Source organism: Terrapene carolina, unplaced genomic scaffold, assembly GCF_002925995.2.
Source record: "Terrapene carolina triunguis isolate 2854851 unplaced genomic scaffold, T_m_triunguis-2.0 Scaffold66, whole genome shotgun sequence".
NCBI lineage: Eukaryota > Metazoa > Chordata > Testudines > Emydidae > Terrapene > Terrapene triunguis.
In genome coordinates this window covers 79,306,511-79,325,651 of record NW_020664417.1, presented here as the reverse complement: position 1 = coordinate 79,325,651, position 19,141 = coordinate 79,306,511, and the positions used below count along the sequence as shown (strand labels likewise).

Genomic DNA, 19,141 nt, shown 5'->3' with positions numbered 1-19,141 from the left:
TCCAGCCTACTCCCCTCATGTGGGGCCTATCACACTAATTGGCTCTTTCTGAGCTTCCTTTCAGGATTGATGTGGGGTAAACCCCCCATCACAGTCCCCTAAAATGAGTTCCATAATTTGTAGCTCGTGTTCAATTGAAATAGGCATGCTAATAAAAATAAAGCCTTTTACCCAATGGCAATTCTGCCACTGGCATATATGGAGCACTGGCCCATTCAAAAAATAGTAAAGTAAAGTATATTAAACTCCATCCCAACTACACATGACAGTCAGAGCTCTCAAGAGTTCCCAAATTAAACTGAACTGATGCAGTAATGGGCCAAGATTTTCAAAAGCTCTGTAGGAATTTTGGTTGCCTTGGTTTTTGGTGCCCAACTTAAGATAACAAACAGGGGCCTGATATTTCAGAAAGAGTTGAGCACATCCCTCCTAAAATTAGGCCCTTCTATGAAGTCTTAAGTGTGACATAATTAAAAACTGAGCCCCACAAAATCACTAGTTGCTTTTGAAAATCTTGGTCATGTTGCACAGGGAGGGAGGATTTGGGAAGCCTGTGGAGAAAGTGTGCACCACCTGTGCACAGCTCTGCAGGGACTCCCAAAGTGCTATTGTGTGTGTGTGTTGGGGGAGAGACATGTATGTGTGTGGGGGGGCATGTCAGGGGTTAGGGACATGGGTGTCCCAAGTAAGGAATGGGAGTGAGGCTGGTAGATTGGCTGCTGTGCAGATCCATGGATATTGCTCACTGCATAATAAGGCAGGGGTCCCACAGGAGCTATCTGTTGCCTCAGGGCTGCAGCAGAATCTGTGGAGCGGCTCCATGGCCATTTTGCAGCCTGGGAAGGAGGATTGCTTTGCTTCCGGGCAGTCCTGCTTCTTGGGGATGCACTTACTCTTCAATAAGAATATACATAAGTAAGGCGAGTTACAGTGCCCCACCTGCACTTCTGACAGAGCAGCCACAGCGTCTAGCCTTGCAACCTCTTACCATGCTGATTCAAATGCTAAGAAAAGGGCCTACTTACTCATTTGTTTTTTCCTTGTATTCGGGGAATGATCATGTTATTTTACACTCTGGAAAAGTAGGTTTTTTTCTGTTTCTCATGATACTTGGCACTTACATAGAAGTGTCCATACTCCATATGCTGTATCAATGTCGACATGCTTATTACAGCTAGGTACATTCAGTCTTCTGCAAAAGACTGCTTTCAGTCATGCATCTTACTGCTTTTGGTTACTACAATGTTTTAAATCTGGCTGCTTACAGTTAGGCTCCCACGTCATTATTTAAGTACCTAAATAAGTGGGCTGATATTCAAAAGTGCTGCTTCCCATTTATATCAGTGGGAGCTACTGAGTGAACAGCCATTTTAAAGATTTGGCCACTTATTTAGGTGCCTACATAAGTATGTAGATGCCAAATCTTAGGCACCTATTTCTGAAAATCTTGGCCACAATGCATTTGTTTATTTGGTGAGTCCTGTGCTGTTAAACCAAATGTGCAGGAAAAACAGTCAACATCAGCCTGATTCCTCCATTTCCAATTCCTATTTTACAAATACATATCACTGCTTCCCTGTGCCGACTCTGCATGCCCTGATGCTCCTCAGGTCACCTTCACCCACAACTGACCCTGGGCCTCTTTCATGCTGCACACTCAGCCTGTAATGCCCTCTCTCATCTTGTATGCCATCCTACCTCTCTCTACTCCATCAAATCTTACAACTGTCCAGGACATGTGTGTAACTCAGCAGCCATTTTAAGAGACTGTCCAGAAAAAGGAATTAACTTCAAGGTAATCTCCAATTTTACTGGAAAAGGACAGTGCTAGACACAGCTGGTAACTCTTGAAGTACTCCAGGATTAGTCTTTTGGATTGAATCCACACATTTGAATGGAATCCTGGGGCTTTTCTGACTCTACCCTCTTGATGTTCACCCTGCTCATAACACTCCCTATACTTATCAGTTTCCAATCGCTTCCTTGCAGTGGAGATTATCTAGCCATCTGCAAAAGGTATATATGACATAGTGTGTGAATTCCATCTCTGCCAACTCTGATCTGCTAGATCCTAGCTATGCAAACACTGCAAAATGTAGTCAGTTGACAGTTATACTTTTGGTAGAGAGTTATAACACTTTACAGAGCCCATTCTTGAATCTCCAAGTCCCACTGACCTTCCTTTAACTATAGTCAAAAAGTTCCTTGTCATACCACAAACTGAAAAATATAACACAATAAATACTGTATATTTTCTGCTGTGTGATATCTGATGCAGGATGAAAGGTACATAGTGAGAGAAAGTCAGGCAGTCTAGGGATATTCTCAGATGTCAGAGACAACAACAACTGACTTGGTTTAGCCACAAAATGGAATTGATCTAGATTTTGGGTGGATTAAATTGAAGGGTGTTACAGGGTTGGGGGGATGGATAGCTCAGTGGTTTGAGCATTGGCCTGCTAAACACAGGGGTGTGAGTTCAATCCTCAAGGGGGCCATTTGGGGATTTCATTGGGGATTGGTCCTGCTTTGAGCAGGGGATTGGACTAGATGACCTCCTGAGGTCCCCTCCAGCCCTGATATTCTATGAATCCCTAATCCTACCCTAGCTGTACCACATTACCATAGAACCTGCTGCTCAAGAAAAGATTACCTGATAAGAAAGCTCATTAAGCTTTTCACAGATATCTTTGTTCTGGGGACTTACCATCCTTTCACCTGAAAGCTGTGTGCTAAATTCTGACCTGATTTACACATGTTTCTATGCTACTGAAGTAAATGAGGCAGAAGATTTAAGTCACAGCAGAATTTGGCTTTTTATAGTGAAGGTTTATCTGAGGTAATAATCAAATATTTTCAAACAGATGAATTATAAAGGCAGTTCTGGTGTGTGCAAAGAAACAGTGATAGAAAAATGTATAGTCATGTAAGAAACAGTGATGAGTTACCTATGTATGATTAGCAGCACTTACAGTTGCAATTGAATATGAATTTAAACAAAGGTAGTAAGGAAAGGAACTCCACCAGAGAGGTCCTTTGGGGCCATCTGCCTGTCCCAAGTCAGGATAAAGGAGGAGGGTTGGGCGTGGGGCTAGCAACTCGACCCTGTAAAAAATTAACCTGCTACAGAAACGCCAACAATAGAGATAACAGAGACTTTTAGCCTGGAAAAAGAAGGGTCTTCAACTCAAAGACGCATGATGCTGGGTGGTGAAAGTCGTGAGGAAGCCACTAAGCCGATTACCCTTCTTGCAACCAGGAGGATTACCATCGGTACATGGAACGTGAGGACTATGTACGAGTTAAGAAAGACAGCGCAGATCGCAGCAGGGATGAGGAGCAACAACCTGACCCTACTAGGCATTAGCGAGACAGGCATTGCGGTGGAACCCCCAAGGCAAGCGGAAAAGAGGCCGTCCAAGAAACACCTGGCGACGTGACCTTCAAGCTGATAGCATAAAAATGGGCTATACCTGGAACCAGCTAGAGCAAATGGCCCAGGATAGAGGACTCTGGAGATCTGTGGTTGGCGGCCCATACCCCGATTGGGGTGACGGGCATGAGTGAGTGAGTAAGGAAAGGAATGAGAAGATAGAAAAAAATGATGCGGGAGGGATGGATGGAAGTGGTGACAATGGGTAACTATGGTAATAAGGTCACATAGTATCTGATATTGCACACATAGGAGCAGTTTATGTCTGTCACAATCTGTGGATAATCACAAGAACTAGATTCAAACCAAGCAGATTTGAAAGATCTAGGTCAGTACAGCTGGCTGGAAATGCGTTGTTTGGAAATCTCTGAAGAAAGTCATCTTGAGGACTATGCTGATTTACTCTCTATGTGTTCTATTCTTTCCTGTATGTCATTGCTTTGATTCTGCTCACACAAACTTTAATTCACTTTCTGTTTCAAAATCTGACCTTTGCTCACTGTTATCAACTTAATTTAACTTCCTTGTTCTTTGAAAAGTACACGAAGCCCTAATGCAATTCAGTGCTGAAAGTAAAACAAAACAATACTCTCAATTAACTTAGAACAATGTAGGGCCTGTTGCAGGCCTACATATGGGTCTCTCTCCTTTACACTGTCAAGCCAATCAACCAATGACTGAAACACATGATAATTTGACTGACGTGCAGATGTTCTCCAGGATTTTCCTTTTCTTCTAGTGAATTTACTCCTTTCCCTGTTGTTTACACACCCATCTCACAGTCCATCTAACATTTAGTCTTTTCAGTCATTGTTTTTCATGATATGCAAGAATTGATATAGCTACCATCTACGGGCTGATAAAAAAATAAAGATTTTCAGTCTAATGAAATAAAGTCAAGTAAAAAGGAATTACTCATCACAAGTGAGCTCTCCAGTAGAATTTTGCAAATCATACATTCATAGATTAGATTATGAAGCCAGAAGGCATCACTGTGATCATTTAGTCTGACCTGTGAATCAATTCCTGTTTGAATTAGACCGCAGTTTTTAGGAAAACATGGAGAGTCTACCACAACTCTTGGTAAGTTGTTCCAATGGTCAGTTACCCTCACAGTTAAAAATATGCACCATATTTCCAGTCCACATTTGTCTAATCTTTAACTTCCATTGGCTTTTGTTGGCTAGACTGAAGAGACATCTGTTATAAGATTTCTGTTCCTCAGGTAGGTACTTATAAAGTGTGATCAAGTCACCCCTTAATCTTCTCTTTGTTATGCTAAAAAGACTGAAGTCCTTAAGTCTTTCAATATAAGGCATGTTTTCCAATCCCTTAATTGTTCTCCTGAATGTTCACCAATTCATCAATGTCTTCTTGAGTTGTGGACACCAGAAATAGGCACAGGGCACCAGTGCCAAATGCAAAAGTAATATAACCTCCCTGCTTCTGCTTGATATTCCTGTTTATATATTCAATGATCACATTAGCTCTCTTGGCTGCAGCATCGCATTGGGTGCTCATGTTCAGCTGATTTTCCAGCAAGACCCCTGTGTCCTTTTCACAGTCACAGCTTCCCGGGAGAGAGTCCCCCATCCTACAAGTATGGCCTTTATTTTTTGTTCCTGTTGCAAACACTACTACATTTTGGGCTGCCCTAATGTATGATCCTGGAATAGATACATTGGCATCCACCCTGAGAATATGACTCCACACACACACACACACACACACACACACACACCTTATTTAGAGACTAGGGACTGAAATCACATGGGGACTTATTTGCCTAACTGCCAATTTATGTGCCAAAATCCCAGAATCTGGCCCTACCAGGATTCACAAAACTTTTGTTCAGCTGCTGCAGAACCCTGTAAGTGCCTACACCTGCTCTGCACCTAATGTTGTGCAATAAAAGTTCTCTAGGCACCCATGATTCTGTCCCTGAGCATGTGCACTGAAGCCTCACTCTAGGCATCTGGACATCTAAGACTAAAAGTGATGCACAACCCAGGCCTGCAGGGTAAGTGTGCTCAAAGCTCGCCTAATGGATCTGGTACCTGTAAACAAACTCACACAAAACAGCTGGGGGAAGGATCTCCCTCATAACATTTAGCCTAGTGGTTAGGGTACTCACCTGGGCTCTGGGAGACCCCCAATTTGAGGGGGAAAAGAATTTGAATATGGATCTACCACCTCTCAGGTGAGTTCCCTAACCACTGGGCTATAGGATGTATTCTGATGTAGGGATTCCTCAATTTCTCCTGTTGAAGCTGTTCCAAATACATAATTTTTAAAGTACAGTCATTAGAACAGGGGGAGTGGATCCTGGGTCTCCTACCTCCGGAGTGACTGGTCTAACCACTAGGTGTGACAAAGTGGGGATTTTTTGTAATACTTTTATGAGACTTATGTGTGCCTCAGTTTCCCCTTTATGCCACACTATTGCACAGTAGGACAGTTTGCTCTCCCAGCATCTAAGAGATATTGGTGTGAGTGTCACCTAGCAGTCTGGGCCTTAGTCCCCATATCATTGGAGCAGTTGAGAAAACAATGGCAAACCCAATAGTCATTGATACCTAGTAACCAACAACCCAGAGAGATTTGGATTTCCCCACCTCTCAGCGGGGCTGCTGCCCAGCAGTTCCCAGCTGGAGAAAAAAAGATTGGAGAAGTATGAGGTGGGGGATAAGAGTTGGCTGCTGGAAGGAGCTGGGGCTCTCCCCTGGAGTCTGACCAAGGAGGTCAGATGGAGAGACTGAGAGATCTTGAACAAAAGGAATCACTACAGCTTGCCTGGGCTCTGGGCTAACCAGAAATGGATTATGCTTTAACCTTCAGTTCTGCATACTACCTTAAGGTCTACCTATGCCATGTTCTAGTTAATAAACCTGCCTGTTTTGACAATGCTGGTTGAATGTCACTGCAAATGCTTGGTGAGGTGCATTAATCCATGAAAAGTATACAAGCCTCTACCAGGAGTCTACCTCAGTTAGTCTCGCTGAATGGAATTCATAGTGTGAACCAGGAGTGCTGAAGGCTCAGAGGTACAGTCCAAAGAGGCAGTGAAGCTGTATGGCTTACCCTGGAGGAAAAGTGAAACCCCTATGGGGTCTGGCACACTGAAGGGTTCCTCCTGGAGACTGTTCCAAAGCTGGGTGTGATGCAGCGATCCTGGGGATCTGTGACACCAAGCTACAGAATCATCCTTATGCTTGCTCTCTCTCTGGCCTAATGACACTTTCAGATGAAACTACTGAAAACAGTGAGATCAGGGGAAAGGAAAATTTGGCCAAGGAGACTGGGGTAATCCACTTCTATTATGAAAATTGCCACTGGATCTTCAATGTCAATGCACAACAGACAGGTCTACAATTTCTATGGTTATATCCAAGAGACCCCCATCCAGTAAACTACATGGAATCCAATGTATTATTAGGACAAATGAGGGTGTCTACCCTCTTGGGATTCAAACCTGTTTCCAGTGGTTCTAGCTAATGTTTAGACCACTAAGGCATGCCTGCTGGCTATAAAGAGGTATCACTTTTCTCTGAACGTTGAGTTATGATGAAAAGAAGTAATGGAGTCTTGGTTTTTGGAGGCCAAGTACACAAAGAATATCCACATCGGAACACTGCAGCTTACTTTATTAAAATTTCATGAGTTATCACCTCTTTTGGCTTTGTTCTACTTGTGAAAAAGCAGGCCCTTTGTATAATAGTCCTTTTGCTTAATTGTTACTGCTTCTCTGGAGACCACCAGTGACATTTACCTCTTCTTTCTACCACACATTCACGGTAAGCATTCTGCTTGTTTTCAGAGACGGAAGAATAACAACAATGCTACGCCACAGACAGTACAGCAGGGAAATCAATGAAAGTCCAGCCTTTTATTTCATGTAAGGGCTTTTAACTCATGCTGGTGTGATCATTAATCATTTTTATTAAGACTTGGGGGGGAGGGAATCCTTCTCCTTTTGAAATTAATTTCAGCAGTGTAAAACGGGCATTTAAGAAATGCACTTACTTTTCTCTGTTGAATATGATGAATTCTTTCCTCACAGTTTCCAAGCACTGCTGCAGGTGTACATTCTTTAAAAACAGCACAAATATGTTGATTATATATGACAGAAAATTGTACACAAAATCACAACAACAGAACCGGTGTTGAACAAAACAGCTTACAAATTAATATGAACAAGCGGCATTTTCCAGATTCTTCAAGATGTATATATTGTGCTGTCTGAATGTTTTTAAAGGGAGATGTTCACCTTTAAAGAATTCTTCTTGAACATTTTAAAGTCTGATAGCTCTAAGAAGATTACAATGTGTGAGTGTTCAAAACCACTTGAAGCAGCAACAGCATGTATAAAACATCGTTGCATTGAAAATTTGAGCCTGGAAAATTATTACTTTTTATCTCCTTGAAAAGTTTAGGATTTTTATATAAAGAGCCTTTAGATGTGGGATACATAAGTCAAGACTGGTAAAGAGGAGAAAAATATTTGAGACTTTCCTTAAAACTTTTATAAACATGCAGCTTGTGTGCTGCACATTGTCATTCTAAGTACCAGCTGCAGATAAGTACTCCTTATGACTTCTTCCACCCATGTGTGGGAAGTGCATTTGCCAATTGGCAGCAATTTTCTTACTTTAAAGGTGTATATTTTAGCTTTTTAAATCTTAAAGTTCTCAAATTATTTTCATGACTGAAATAAATCGTTGCTTTGTGCCTTGTTTTGGAGGTGTTTTGGGACTGCAGATTAACCAACACTGGGACCAAATCATTTTTAGAAATGCTTAAACTGAACTTGATGGATCAAATCCTTCAGAGAAAGGGAATGGGATTCTGACTACACCCATACTCCATGACTTACCAGTGAACAGCTTTCTTTCGCTCCATCTTTGGATTTGTTTTTTGCAAGTCGCTTTTTCTTTTTATGAAGGGGTTTGGACTCCAAAATCATTTCTTCTAGTTCAAATGTAGGGTCACAATTCAGTCTTCCTTTCTGTTACAAAAGGGTACAAAGTTATTTTTCAGAATACCATTCTGTCTTTTGTTTGCTTGTTCAATATTAGTTCAACAGATATGAAGGCCAGAAGGGACCACACATGGGGCAAAATTCATTCCTGATGTAACTCAACAGAAGCCCAATATATTTGGCCTATTTTAAGCGAACCAGCTGTGAAACAGAAACTGTGACCTTCATTTCCAGTAATGAAGTTCAAAGTTTAAATGATGGAGTAAAACATACAATTGTAAAAAATTATAAATGGTTAGATTCGCTTCTTGCTTATACAAGAGTAAATCTGGAGTGACGCCAATGAATGCGGAGTTTTCTCCACTTTGTTAAAGTAACCACAGAAGTGAGGCAAGGCCAGGAAGTGATTCAGAGGCATTGCTTGTGCAGAAAACATATACACTGATAGATTTTTCAAGCAGATGAATGTCAGTTTAACTACAGGACTCCCCGTTGTGATGCTGGGAATTGTGGCTAAAATCCTATGCTACGCCCTGAACACTTCATGAAGAGTGTTAATATTTTTCCCCCATACAGAAGATCTTTTAATTTGCTATTGAGAATGTGGTGCCAACACAGACTTAAATTCAGTATTGGAGCCTGCTCCTGTTGCAATCAATGACGGGCCTTGTCTATGCTAGAAAGCGGTATCTATACTGGCAAACCCTCCTTATGGAGACACAGCTTCTACTGGCAAAAGAGTGCTTTTGTGGATATAGTTTATCCGAAGAAGTGGGCTGTAGCCCACGAAAGCTTATGCTCAAATAAATCTGCTGGTCTCTAAGGTGCCACAAGTGCTCCTGTTCTTTTTATAGTTTAAACCAGTTCCCTGAACAAAATAAGTTTATCCTGTCAAACGGACATTTTTGCTGGTATAACTACACCTCTGCTAGGGATTTTGCTGGCACAGCTATGCTGGGAAAACATAGAAGGGTAGACAAGGCTACTGTTTTGACATTAGCTTCAACTGGAGTGGAATCAGTTTGTTTATGGCCTTTTCTCATAAATCAAGAGCACTAAATGGACTGACTTTTAGGAAGAGGGAATCTATTTCCATCCAGTGAAAGTGGCTCTGCTTGAACAAGGTACTTAAGCATGTGAGTAGTCCTACTGAAGCCAAATTGTTTAAAAACATACATATGCTTAACTACCTTACTGAAACAGGGCCAGTGTGAGCTGAGAGCCATTCTATTGCTACAACACAACACAAGCAGCAGAGTAGCCAGTGAATAAATCAGCAAGAAAGATTAAGAATAAAATTATAAATGGGTAGATTCTATTTTCAACTATAGGTGTAAAACTAGAGTGACTCCAATGAAGTTACTACAGATTCGCACTACTGTAACTGAGAGTGGGAGACTTAATGCAGAATTTTCCTTCTGTGGGAAATTGAGATTTTGACATTATTTTCTGTTCTGAATTAGAACGAAAAGTCATATATCAAATTTTTCACAAAATTAAACATTCTGAAAATTTGGTAATCAGAAATGACTACATGGATTTTTTTTGACATTTTCAATAAAAATGAAATGATGTAACACGTCAAAACAAGTTTTTTTTATTTTCCATTCTCCTGATCAGAAAATCAAAAATCTTAGTTGAGATTGACATTTTCCTGGGGAAAATGCCAAATTCAACAGAATGATATTTTGCTAGGAGAAAAAAAATGGTCAAAGAATCTCAACTAGCTCTAGTAGTCTGGTGGAATAGACAGTGTTGGGATTCAGGAACTAGTCCATTTTAATCCTGGCTCTGCTACTCAGTAGCTGTTCGTCCTTGAGAAAGTCACGTCATCTCTGTTTTGGTTTTCCCACATTTAAAATAGGGATAATCCTGACCATGCTCACCTCATAGAGGTGTGAAAGTTAATTAATGAATGTCTGTGCAGAGCTTTGAACATAAAAGTACTACATAAATGCTAAATTGGAGTCATCCAGAGACTCAGATGTTGCTGTTGGAAGGAGCTTGTTCGGCATCAGGGCTTTAGAGCTGCATGCATGAACCTTCCATTGCACAGCTGTGGGAAGAAAAGGATGATGAAAGGGAGGAAAAATCCCAGCTTCTGGGCATTTTCAGTTTTGTAAACAACTGAAAATATGAAAGGATGTAAAAATAAACAAACTGATCCCAAAGGCCAACAGCAAAAAAACATTGATATAAACTTTAAAAAAAAAAAAAAAAAAAACTGAAAAAAGTCACTGGTTATTTTTTAATAAAACAACATCTGACTCACTCTCTCTCTCTGGGAGCAGAATATTCTGTGTGCTAAACTGTTTCGTATACTGAAGTATAGGAATGCAGAAAATACCTTAAGTGTCCTGTCCTGTCTATGACTTTTTAGTTAGCTCTGTTGACAATCATGTTGACATGAGGATTAAACAAGCCATCTCAAATCTGACAGTCCTTCTTTACCATACAAATTGGAACAAACTGATCATTTTAAGCTGACCTAACAAACATGGGTCAAAAATGGCTTTGCATGTTCCCAAGCATTGTGTACCTAAGATCTGTTTGAGCCCATGAAGTTTTTAAAGGTCGCAGCTCTTGGCTGAACAGATCCTTACCTCCTAGTTCATGTGCTGATTTACTTAACCAGACAAGGTAAAATAGTCATTTAGTGATTCTTTTGGAGAAGTTACAAACTGGATACTCTCATGAAAAACCAACCTTCCACACAAACTTCCTCATGGATAGACTTTACAAAAACTAGACAAGCCATTTACAACACAAACTTTGCTTCTCTACAAAAGAAAAAGGACACTAAACTGTCTAAACTGCTACATGTCACAAGGAGCCACAACAGTAGCTCCCTTACCCCACCCAACAATATTGTTAATCTTTCCAGCTATTCTCTTAGCCCAGCAGAAGAATCTGTCCTATCTTGGGGCCTTTCCTTTTGTCCTTCCAGACCCACGAACATGATACAGTTCTGCGGTGACCTAGAATCCTACTTTCGCTGTCTCCGACTCAAAGAATACTTCCAACACACCTCTGAACAACATACTAACCCACAGAATCCTTCCTACCAACACTACAAAAAGAAGGATTTTGCATGGACTCCTCCTGAAGGTCGAAACAACAGATTAGACTTCTACATAGATTGCTTCCATCAATGTGCACGGGCTGAAATTGTGGAAAAGCAGCATCACTTGCCCCATAACCTAAGCTGAGCTGAACACAACGCCATCAACAGCCTCAGGAACAACTCTGACATCATAATCAAAAAGGCTGACAAAGGAGGTGCTGTCATCATCATGAATAAGTTGGAATATGAACAAGAGGCTGCTAGGCAGCTTTCTAACTCCACATTCTACAAGCCATTATCCTCTGATCCCACTGATGATTACCAAAAGAAACTACATCATCTGCTCAAGAAACTCCCGGAGAAAGCACAGGAACAGATCTGTACAGACACATGCCTAGAACCCCGACCAGGTGTATTCTATTTGCTACCCAAGATCCATAAACCTGGAAATCCCGGACGACCCATCATCTCAAGCATTGGCACCTTAACAGCAGGATTGTCTGGCTATGTGGACTCTCTCCTCAGGCCCTACACTCCCAGCACTCCCAGCTACCTTTGAGACACCACTGACTTCCTGAGGAAACTACAATCCATCGGTGATCTTCCAGAAAACACCATCCTGGCCACTATGGATGTAGAATCCCTCTACTCCAACATTCCACACAAAGATGGACTACAAGCCATCAGGAATAGCATCCCCGATACCATCACGGCAAACCTGGTGACTGAACTTTGTGACTTTGTCCTCACCCACAACTATTTCACATTTGGGGACAATATATACCTTCAAGTCAGCGGCACTGCTATGGGTACCCGCATGGCCCCACAGTATGCCAACATCTTTATGGCTGACTTAGAACAACACTTCCTTAGCTCTCGTTCCCTAACGCCCTTACTCTACTTGCGCTACATTGATGATATCTTCATCATCTGGACCCATGGAAAAGAAGCCCTTGATGAATTCCATCATGATTTTAACAATTTCCATCCCACCATCAACCTCAGCCTAGACCAATCCACGCACGCAGTCCATTTCCTAGACACTACTGTGCTAATAAGCGATGGTCACATAAACACCACCCTATACCAGAAACCCACTGACTGCTATACTTACCTACATGCCTCCAGCTTCCATCCAGGACACACCACACAATCCACTGTCTACAGCCAAGCTCTAAGATACAACCGCATTTGCTCCAATCCCTCAGACAGAGATAAACACCTACAAGATCTCTATCAAGCATTCTTAAAAGTACAATACCCACCTGCTGAAGTGAAAAAACAGATTGACAGAGCCAGAAGAGTACCCAGAAGCCACCTACTACAGGACAGGCCCAACAAAGAAAATAACGGAACGTCACTAGCTGCCACCTTCAGCCCCCAACTGAAACCTCTCCAGCGCATCATCAAAGATCTACAACCTATCCTGAAAGATGATCCCTCACTCTCACAGATCTTGGGAGACAGACCAGTCCTTGCTTACAGACAGCCTCCCAACCTTAAGCAAATACTCACCAGCAACCGCACACCATACAACAAAAACACTAACCCAGGAACCTATCCTTGCAACAAAACCCGATGCCAGCTCTGTCCACATATCTATTCAAGTGACACCATCATAGGACCTAACCATGTCAGCCACACCATCAGGGGCTCGTTCACCTGCACATCTACCAACGTGATATATGCCATCATGTGCCAGCAATGCCCCTCTGCCATGTACATTGGCCAACCTGGACAGTCTCTATGCAAAAGAATAAATGGACACAAATCTGACATCAGGAATCATAACATTCAAAAACCAGTGGAAGAACACTTCAACCTCTCTAATCACTCAGTGACAGACTTGAAGGTGTCAGTTTTGCAACAAAAAAACTTCAAAAACAGACTCCAAAGAGAGACTGCTGAACTCGAATTAATATGCAAATTAGACACAATTAACTTAGGCCTAAACAGAGACTGGGAATGGTTGGGTCATTACACTAATTGAAAAATTTCCCCCCCATGTTAAGTTCTCCTCACACCTTCTATGGGTCATCTCGATTATCTCTTCAAAGTTTTTTCTTCTGCTGCTACTGATAGCTCATCTCAATTGATTGGCCTCTTACAATTGGTATGCGTACTTCCACCTTTTCATGTTCTCTGTATGTATAAATATCTTCTGTCTGTGTGTTCCACTCTATGCATCTGAAGAAGTGAGCTGTAGCCCACGAAAGCTTATGCTGAAATAAATTTGTTAGTCTCTAAGGTGCCACAAGTACTCCTGTTCTTTTTTTGGAGAAGTGTGTGTGTGTGTGTGTGTGTGTGTGTGTGTGTACGCTCACGCGCACATACAGACATTGCTTAAGAGCAGACTTGAATCACAGAAACAAAAGAGATGTAAACTCTTTAAGTACATTACTGTGGATTTCAGCAAGAATTCATAGACTTAATTCAAAGAGCTCATGTAGATCTAGTTAACTAACGGCTGTTCCTTTCTAGCATCTCAAGGACTGACTGACACCTACTTGTGACAATGAAGAGCTCCTCTTCCTTCTCAGGCTTGTTTATACTTGCCTGTTTATATATATTGTTAAAGTCACTGTAATGTTTGGGTGTGGAATCCTCACATTACCTATGAAAAGCCTGATTTTCCAGAGTGCTCAGCATCCACCAGATCCCATTGTGAACAATGACAAAATGACACATTCTTCAACAATTTTTTTTTGTGCCTTTTTTGTCCAGCTTAGTTTCTAGCACCACTGAGTAAATTGTCTCCTTTTCTCCACATTTCACTTGCGTATTTGAAAATGAGTTCTGCACCCCCAATCTGAATTTGTGGTGCACATGCAAGATTTAAAGTCATTTGATCATCTCAAGGGGAGAATAAACAAACACGGTGTCAGTTAGTGCCATTCACACACAATGCCTTTTCCTCTGCTGACACTGTCCTGAGGTCTGAATCGCAGGAGAGAAAGTTCACAGGAGGCCCAGATTATGCATAAAGCAAACCTTATCTGGGGTTTAGGTTTATTTATAGATTCCCTTTTCTCTCTCTCTAAGTGTCAGGGCCATAAAGTGGGCTGTAGGATCTAGTGGCGAGAGCCAGGAGAAGAGTCAGGGCTGGGGCCACCCCAAGGGTCAAAGCCAGCATCAACAATGAGGGTAAGGGTGAGGAAACAGGAACAAGGCAAGTTAGCAGGAACCAGGCAAGGAGGCAGGGACTTGCTCTCAGAGGTAATCTAGGTAATCACAAGCCTAGCAACTAGGTACTCAGACAAGGGATCAGACTGAAAGAGGAAGCTTTATACTCAGTGGTGTCCAGTCAGCAGTTAATCATCTGATCCCACTGGGTCAGCAGGTGTAGCTTTTGGTGGTGGAGTATTAGCAGCAGTTCTCTCATCAGCCCTAGTAGCTTGGTTCTATGTCCTCATTTCTACAGTCTGTGAGCACCTGAAAATCTTTAATTTATTTATTCTGAAAACACTCCTGTGAGGTAGGGAAATGCTCTTATTCCCATTTTATAGCTGGAGAACTGGGGGACATACAGGAAGTCAGTGGCAGAGCTGGGAATTGAACCCACATCTCTGGCTAGCATCCTAACCACTAGAGTATCCTTCTTCTATGCTTTTCCCTGGTGCAACCAGACCACCACCAGTCAAGTCTCTGGCCCTATTCTCATCATGCACTTTGTGAAAGATGTGAACAAATTGGAATAAGTCCAGAGGAGAGCAACAAAAATGATTAACGGTCTGCAAATCATGATCTACATGGAAAGATTGAAAACACTGGGTTTATTTAGTCTGGAGAAGAGAAGACTCAGGGGAGACATGATAACAAGTACATAAAAGGCTGTTATAAACTAAAGAAAAGGGTGATAAATTGTTCTCCTTATCCTTTGAGGACAGGACAAGAAGTAATGGGCTTAAATTGCAGCAATGGAGATTCAGGGTAGACATTAGGGCAAATTTCCTGTCAGGGTAGTTAAGCACTGGAACAAATTACCAAGGAAGGTTGTGGAATCTTCATCACTGGAAGTTTTTAAGAGCAGGTTAGACAAACACCTGTCAAGGATGTTCTAGATAATACTTAGCCCTGCCTCTGTGCAGGGGATTGGACTAGATGACCTATTGAGGTCCTTTCCAGACCTAGAATCCTATGATTCTGTGGTGGAAGACCCCTCCTCCCGCCACCCCAACAGACACTAAAAGATCTCTATGCCCAACACCTCACAGATCCATTGATATAGCTGTTTGTGTCCCCAGACGCAAGGGTTAATTTTCTAGCCCAGTTTATTATCCTCCTTCCTACAATGTTCTCTGTTGTTTAATTATTAGTATGATGTGAGTATGGCATACCTACATCTTAAGATACCCTCAAAATATATTTAGCTCAAATATAAAGTCTGTAGCAATCACTATGTTGCTGTTTTTTATGGATGCCTCTAGATTAGAGCACTTTATAAATAAAATGCATTCTCATTTTTTTCAAACACCACTTTCTTTTTCAGCAGATATAGTTTAGAGACTTGTTCCAGCATTTGAGAAATTTTCTCTCTGTAATTTTGAAGGCTATGGAAAATGAAAATTACATTTAAATCACCTTCTTGACTGATTCCTCCAACATTCAATACTAAACAAAGAAAATGTCTGAGAGAAATACAGGGCTTGACACTGCCAACAGATGACTAGAAAGAAGCCCACATGATGGTGAAAAAACAACAGTATAGCCTCTTCTAACATAATGCTTTCAAAACAGGAAGACCAAATATATATAGCGTGAAATTTCGGGGCCCCCCCTGCCTCCACCATGGGCCTTGTGGGAACAAAATCCATTTGTATCTGGAAAGTGGCAAGAGTATTGTGGACATGTACATGGGAGTGCTGAGTAAAAGCACCCAGAATAAAGTAACACTCTATCCTAATAATAAATAGCGCCCCCCCACATCAAAACACCCACAACCCTCAACCCATCACCAAAAGCCTGGAAAACAAGACGAGCTTTGTAGTGTGCCCCAAAAGTTAGCTAAGCTGGGTTCTGCCAGAGTCATTGGGAGGATAGGATAAGGGGAGCAAATTCAAGGGAAAACACCGTTCCATCAGTCCAGTCCTCTGGTCTTCAGTCAGACAAGATGGAGACATAAAGTAGGGTGGTGTTAACACAAAGGCACTGAGACACCTATTTCTTCACTAGTCTTCCTAATGACCTCATACACATGTTCAACAGAGTGGAGCGAACCCTGCTATATAAACAACTAACCTGAAGCCTCTGGCAAAGCTTTTAATTGAATCTTTAACTAGGTCTGAGAGTACCTGCGTGCAGTTTTACTTCTCTCTTCCTTTAATTGGAGAAGTGTATTTCATTATATTCCCTTGTAACTAATGCGGAAGGGTGTTCTTTTAACCCCTAAACCTAGACTTGGAGTTTCTATTTTGAACTAGTTTTCGCTGTTATCTGAATTAGTTACATCTGGTATAATGGTTCTCCCCCCCCCCCCCCCCAATGTGCCTCTGTAAATTGAAGAATCTTTTTTCTAAGAGTAGCTCCAAATGCCAATGAGAGTTGGTGTTTTAGCTAGGGAAATTGTTTTACTTTTAGTAGTGGAGGATTATGATTTTTTCCCCTTTAAAAATGTTTTGACCTTTGATGGACGGGAATTTTTTTTATCCCTCAATGGGAAGTCCATATTCAGACAGTGTTAGCATTGGAATAATTTTGCATCTAGATGTCTATGATATTGCTTTCTTTTTGGATCTGATCAGAAAAAACAGGTACAGTGTATGTATGCAATGCCTGCTAGACATAGACAAACCAAACAGACCAAACCAAAATACAATAGGGTAATGCACCTTTAGATACGTTTTTAATGGCAGACACATCAGTGTTTCCAAATAAGATGGAAATAGTAAACAGGAGTCTCTCTTGTTTCACAGTCAGCATCACCTTCTCTGTAATCAACTACAATTATGGAGGCGATTCAGTTGTCTGAGAAACAGTACCAAACAATTAGCTTCTACATCTGCCTCTCAAATTACTTTTAAATAACTTTTTGCTGCAACAGAAGGTTTGGAAACTTGTTTTGACTGTCTTGAAAACAAGACAGATAAGGTGCCCTTAAAAAGATCTGAATTAGGGAGGACCCCCCCCCAGCCCCAAAACCCGGAATCTGCCAAAAATATATTAAATAAGTTAAAGAGAAGTAAAGAACTGTGGAAAATAAAAAAGAACTAGGGGTGAAATTTTCAAACCTAGGTGCGTGAAATTTTTAGGCACCTAAAGTGTTTTGGTGCAAAATTTTGGTCCTGATTCTGTCAATATGCTCATGAGTAACTTTGAGTTCCATGGGACTATTCACATCAGCAAAGTTATTCATATGCATAAGTATTTGCAAGATTGCAGCCTTATTTAGTGTCTTAATGGGGACTCTGGGGCAGATCTCCAGCTGATGTAATTTGTCACTGTTCCACCGAAGTCATAAGCTATACATTTTGTTCATCAAAATTACATCTCCTTGACAAGAAAATGATTACGATTTAACAATTAGGTTAAGCTAAATATTGTTATCTGCCCAAAGGATAAATACGATATCTATGAGGATGATTCTGAAGATAATTTATGTAAGATTTTGGTATCTCATTTTGTAATTTCTAACTTTAGGCTGCAGTAACAATAATCATGTCAGAATAAGAAAGGGCAATTGAACTTAGAGGTGCCTTGTATGGTATGTTACTCGTCTTATTTGAATCCCAAAACGATTTAGATTCTTTTTAATCTCAAAAATTCTGGATTTCATCTTTTTTCACATTATGACTGGAAGTGGCTACTTGCAATCAGTGCATCGTTTTAGCAACTGTGATTAAATAGAGGTATGTATTTTGGATTTATAAATAAAAGGTAAAAAAAAAAAGCATTTGATTTGCTTTTACATTAGCATGTACCTGTGAAGATGATCACATCTGTGGTAGTGCATGCTATTAAGGTCAGATATACTATACAGATTTACTATAAGCTTTTTTACTGGTCCCAATTCCACCCTCATGTAAGACAATGGACTTGTGCTGCTCACACTAGGGCTGAATTTGACTCCGTGACTTAAAAGTAAGCACTGGTTTAAGAGAACATTATTTGCAGCATTGAAAATATAAGGAATGGAGGTAATCTTTAGGTTTTGAGTAGTTGAGCTGAACTTCTTGTCAAAAGAATTCGCTCCTGGTATGAAGGACTGGTGCAAGGCAAACCCTGCACAGAGACTGCATGAGGTTGGGGAGGGGGACCAGCTGAATGTCTGGAAGGGGTGCCTGTACTCTCCTTGTGTGTCACACACATGGCTTCTGTGCTGGCCCTGAAGAGTCCGCTTTGGGAGTGAGCCAGGGAGGATCTAGGTGTTGGTCAGGGGAGAGTCCATGGATCCAGTACCTTGCACAACTGGTGTGGAGTGACTATGGCCATTACCCCAGTCCCTAGGCTGGAGCAGAAGCTGTGGGTAGGAGGGAAGGTGTCCTGCACCCTGGCCTGGTTTGGTGAGGATGGAACTCACCTTCCAACTCTTTTCTGCTGTACCCATATGGAGTCAAAATGTTCTGGCTCTGTGTGTGTGTTGCTAGAGTGAATTTCATCCATCATTTCCTAAAACAGGTTAGATGGGCTGTTTTTCTCCCACCCCCTTCTCAATTTGCTTGCCAGTGCT

At 41.4% G+C, this 19,141-nt stretch overlaps 1 protein-coding gene across 1 annotated transcript in view; it reads right to left on the bottom strand.

Annotated features, from left to right (window-relative positions):
* Positions 1–19,141, bottom strand: part of STK32B (serine/threonine kinase 32B) — a 264,988-nt gene that overhangs the window by 21,277 nt on the left and 224,570 nt on the right. Inside the window, exons 9-10 of the mRNA XM_024204530.3 lie at positions 8,307–8,438; positions 7,457–7,521 (exon numbers count right to left, since the gene is read on the bottom strand). Of these exons, the coding sequence (XP_024060298.1) occupies positions 7,457–7,521; positions 8,307–8,438 (197 nt within the window). The remainder of the gene's footprint in view (positions 1–7,456; positions 7,522–8,306; positions 8,439–19,141) is intronic.